At 61.5% G+C, this 2,745-nt stretch overlaps 2 protein-coding genes across 2 annotated transcripts; both read right to left on the bottom strand.

Moving 5' to 3' along the window:
* Window positions 1-6: 6 nt before the first annotated feature.
* Window positions 7-477, bottom strand: SPRG_18080 (hypothetical protein). The gene is made up of 2 exons (XM_012357508.1): window positions 303-477; window positions 7-258 (listed from the first exon to the last, which is right to left on the bottom strand). The coding sequence occupies exons 1-2, from the start codon at window positions 461-463 to the stop codon at window positions 12-14; spliced, it is 408 nt and encodes a 135-aa protein (XP_012212898.1). The 5' UTR covers window positions 464-477; the 3' UTR covers window positions 7-11.
* Window positions 478-978: 501 nt separating this feature from the next.
* SPRG_18081 (hypothetical protein) lies at window positions 979-2,640 on the bottom strand (the record flags this gene model as incomplete). The annotated part of the gene is made up of 5 exons (XM_012357509.1): window positions 2,455-2,640; window positions 1,970-2,402; window positions 1,689-1,918; window positions 1,420-1,640; window positions 979-1,373 (listed from the first exon to the last, which is right to left on the bottom strand). The coding sequence occupies exons 1-5, from the start codon at window positions 2,634-2,636 to the stop codon at window positions 979-981; spliced, it is 1,461 nt and encodes a 486-aa protein (XP_012212899.1). The 5' UTR covers window positions 2,637-2,640.
* Window positions 2,641-2,745: the final 105 nt, after the last annotated feature.

Below are 2,745 nucleotides of genomic sequence, written 5' to 3' on the forward strand. Positions count from 1 at the left end.
GATGGCAGAAATTATTGCTGCTTCTTGGCGTGCAAAGCGTCATCGGCAGTCGTTGGCGCCGTCTCGTCGTCGTTCTCGTCGTCTTCGCTGGCGAGCGCGGCGAGGCGCTTCTTGAACGCGATCTGCTCGGCCTTTTCGCGGGCCGCGATCTCGTCCTCTTCGCTGAGCTCGCGCGGCGAGAGGTGCGCGAGGAGCCGAAAGAAGATGGCCAACCAGATGAGCGGGTAAGCAAACTCGCGCGAGACTTGGTCAAAGTACCTACGCCATGCGTGAGACCGCGGTCGAGCACAGAGGTATGGTACGTGGTGTACTCGTACACGAGCGTCATGCTGACGCCAATGAGGAGGAAGGCGACGACGTGCTGGTACTGCTGCACGGGACCGTAGTCCGGGATGCTCGACCAGTTCCACGGCGCGACGGGCTCGGGCGGCCCGAACGACTCGACTTCGGCTTCGTCCGCCATGCTCGCGATGACGCAATACAATACTACGTGGCCCAATCACCGTCAGTTGCAGTGAATAAAACACAATGCATCGGTTTTAAACACGAGGTCGGGGCTAGGGCTTGCCACGTCAGGCCTACAGCGGCTTCTAGCTCCCTTCCTTCGACCGCACGAGTGCGCTGCCAGTGTGATGTTCCGTCAGGTGTGGTGTGTAGGTTCATACAGCGCTTTGGCTCGGCTCTCGTGTTGACCTCGTCTCGAGACGAGTGAGGGTACCCACCAGGTAGGCTTCTCCATACAACAGCGTCGCCGTCGAGGGGCGCACGGGCTGTCTACGAGCCGTGAGGCAGAGCTCATCCTTCGCACAAGACTCTGCGACAAGCCTAGTTTCTAGCATCGCCGTTCCGCTCCTTGCGTCACCACCAGCGGCGATGGCCCGTGTTGCCTCCGTGCTCGCGACGTTTCTGGTATGTCTGGATGTGACCTGTAGCGTGCAATTTACGTGGATGCAATGTGTGTCGTCATTCTCGAGCGCTTTATTGAATGTAAGCATAGCCGCGCTTCTTGGCAGCGCGGACGCGGCCGACGTAAAAGCCGACGCCGACGCTGAGCGCGATGATGATGACGAGAATGAGAAACACGATCGCGCCGACGGACGACGCACTCGCGCCGCCGAGCGGGTCGAAGTACCCGACGCTCTTGAGGTACCAGTCCGGGTACCCCATCGGCGTGGTGCTCAAGCGCGCGCTTGTCGCGTTGGCCACGACGTAGCCGTCGTGGAAGCGCGTGACGACGCTCGAGAAAAGAGCGAAGAAGACGTCGTGGGCTTGCGTTGCAGCCACGTCGGCGTTGGTCGTCAAGTACGCCACCATTGCATCGTCGCCCTGGAGATCTCGCAGCGCTGGCGCCACACGGTCAACATCCTTGAGTGCTACGCTAGCAAAATGAGCCTGAATACTTTTGTGGTGTCGGCCTACTCGAGCGCATGGCCGACTCGAGCGCGACCTGCGTCTCGGCAATCACGGGGTGCGCAAACTTGTAGTAGCGCGCTGCGTAGTTGCCCAGGACTGCGTGGAGCCAAAAGGTGACGTTCAAGTCGAACGCCCGCAGCGAGCCTTGGCTCAGACGCGCCGGCACCTCGGAGATGCGGACGTGCAGCGGAATGTACGTGTTGGCGTCCGGCGCATGGGCGCCAAACCTAACCTTTGCGCTAAGAAATCCTCTCGGCAACGACTCGCCGACGCACCAGAGAAGCCCGAGGTCCTGCGACGTGGCCGTCGGCACTGCGACAAACGAGTACGTGGACGAGGCCACGGCGATGCTGCGCTCAAATCGGCCGCCGCTCTGTGCCGTGCTGTAGCGCTCCGGGTCGCCAAAGGGACCGGCGGCCGGTCCCTGGGTCAAGTCGAAGGCTGTGCCTTCAAAGTGGTCGCGCTGAAAGGCCATGAGGTCGTGGGCCGAGAGCGGACTCGCGGGCTACGAGTCATATTCGCTCGAAATGAAATAGGCGGTCGAGGATATCGTTACCGCGATCGAGAACGGATAGTTGCTTGCGTACAAGTCGGTGAACGGGCTGAGCGCGTTGGACGGGTCGGCGAGGTTGAAGACACGCCAGACGCGGCGCGTCGACGCCTCGGACGACGCTCCCGTGTACGCAAACGCTGCTGTAAAGTCAAAGGGCAAGGTCGGTTCCCAAAACCCGCTGCGCGCCGCCACGTCGCGGAGGTTGGACGAGGAGAGAAAGTTGTCTGCGTCGTCGAATTGGATCTCCCGAAGCACAAACTCGTTGGCAACCACTGCAATGTGGTTGCTTGGCACGCGCTGAGCGGCCCAGAGCGCAGATGCGCCCGTGTCGTCCGGCAGAATGTGAAACATCCAGGCCTCGGTCGTGTCGGAGATCGTGAGCGCTTCGCCGGCGCTCGCATACGCGTCGTCGTTGTCCCAATCCGAGCCATAGTACCTAGTATACAAGCACACTCGTACAGAGTTGTGTACTAGGCATGACTGCACACCCGTAGGTCTCGGCGAGACGACCCATGAGCAGAATGGCATCCCGCGCCGTCGTCGTCCGCTCGAGCGCGATGCGGCCGAGCTCGGTGATGTCGAGGAGTGCGAGCCCGCCGTCCGAGATGGGCCGCGACACGAACCGCGCTCCGCACGTGCTCTCGCCCATTGCGAGCTGGCGCTCGTTCATGATGCCGAAGACGCCTTCGAGGTACCCGTACGTGGCGTTCACTTGCGGAATCTGACCAATCGGCTGCGACGCGGTCCAGTCGTAAAAGCGGTCATCCAGCTTTTCGGGT

Source organism: Saprolegnia parasitica, assembly GCF_000151545.1.
Source record: "Saprolegnia parasitica CBS 223.65 unplaced genomic scaffold supercont2.960, whole genome shotgun sequence".
Taxonomy (NCBI): Eukaryota; Oomycota; class Saprolegniomycetes; order Saprolegniales; family Saprolegniaceae; genus Saprolegnia; species Saprolegnia parasitica.

Coding starts and splice junctions, on each gene's coding strand:
- SPRG_18080 (XM_012357508.1), bottom strand. CDS start 463: ATGGCGGACGAAGCCGAAGTCGAGTCGTTCGGGCCGCCCGAGCCCGTC. Junction 259..302: donor CTCGTGTACGAGTACACCAC/GTACCATACCTC, acceptor CGCATGGCGTAG/GTACTTTGACCAAGTCTCGC.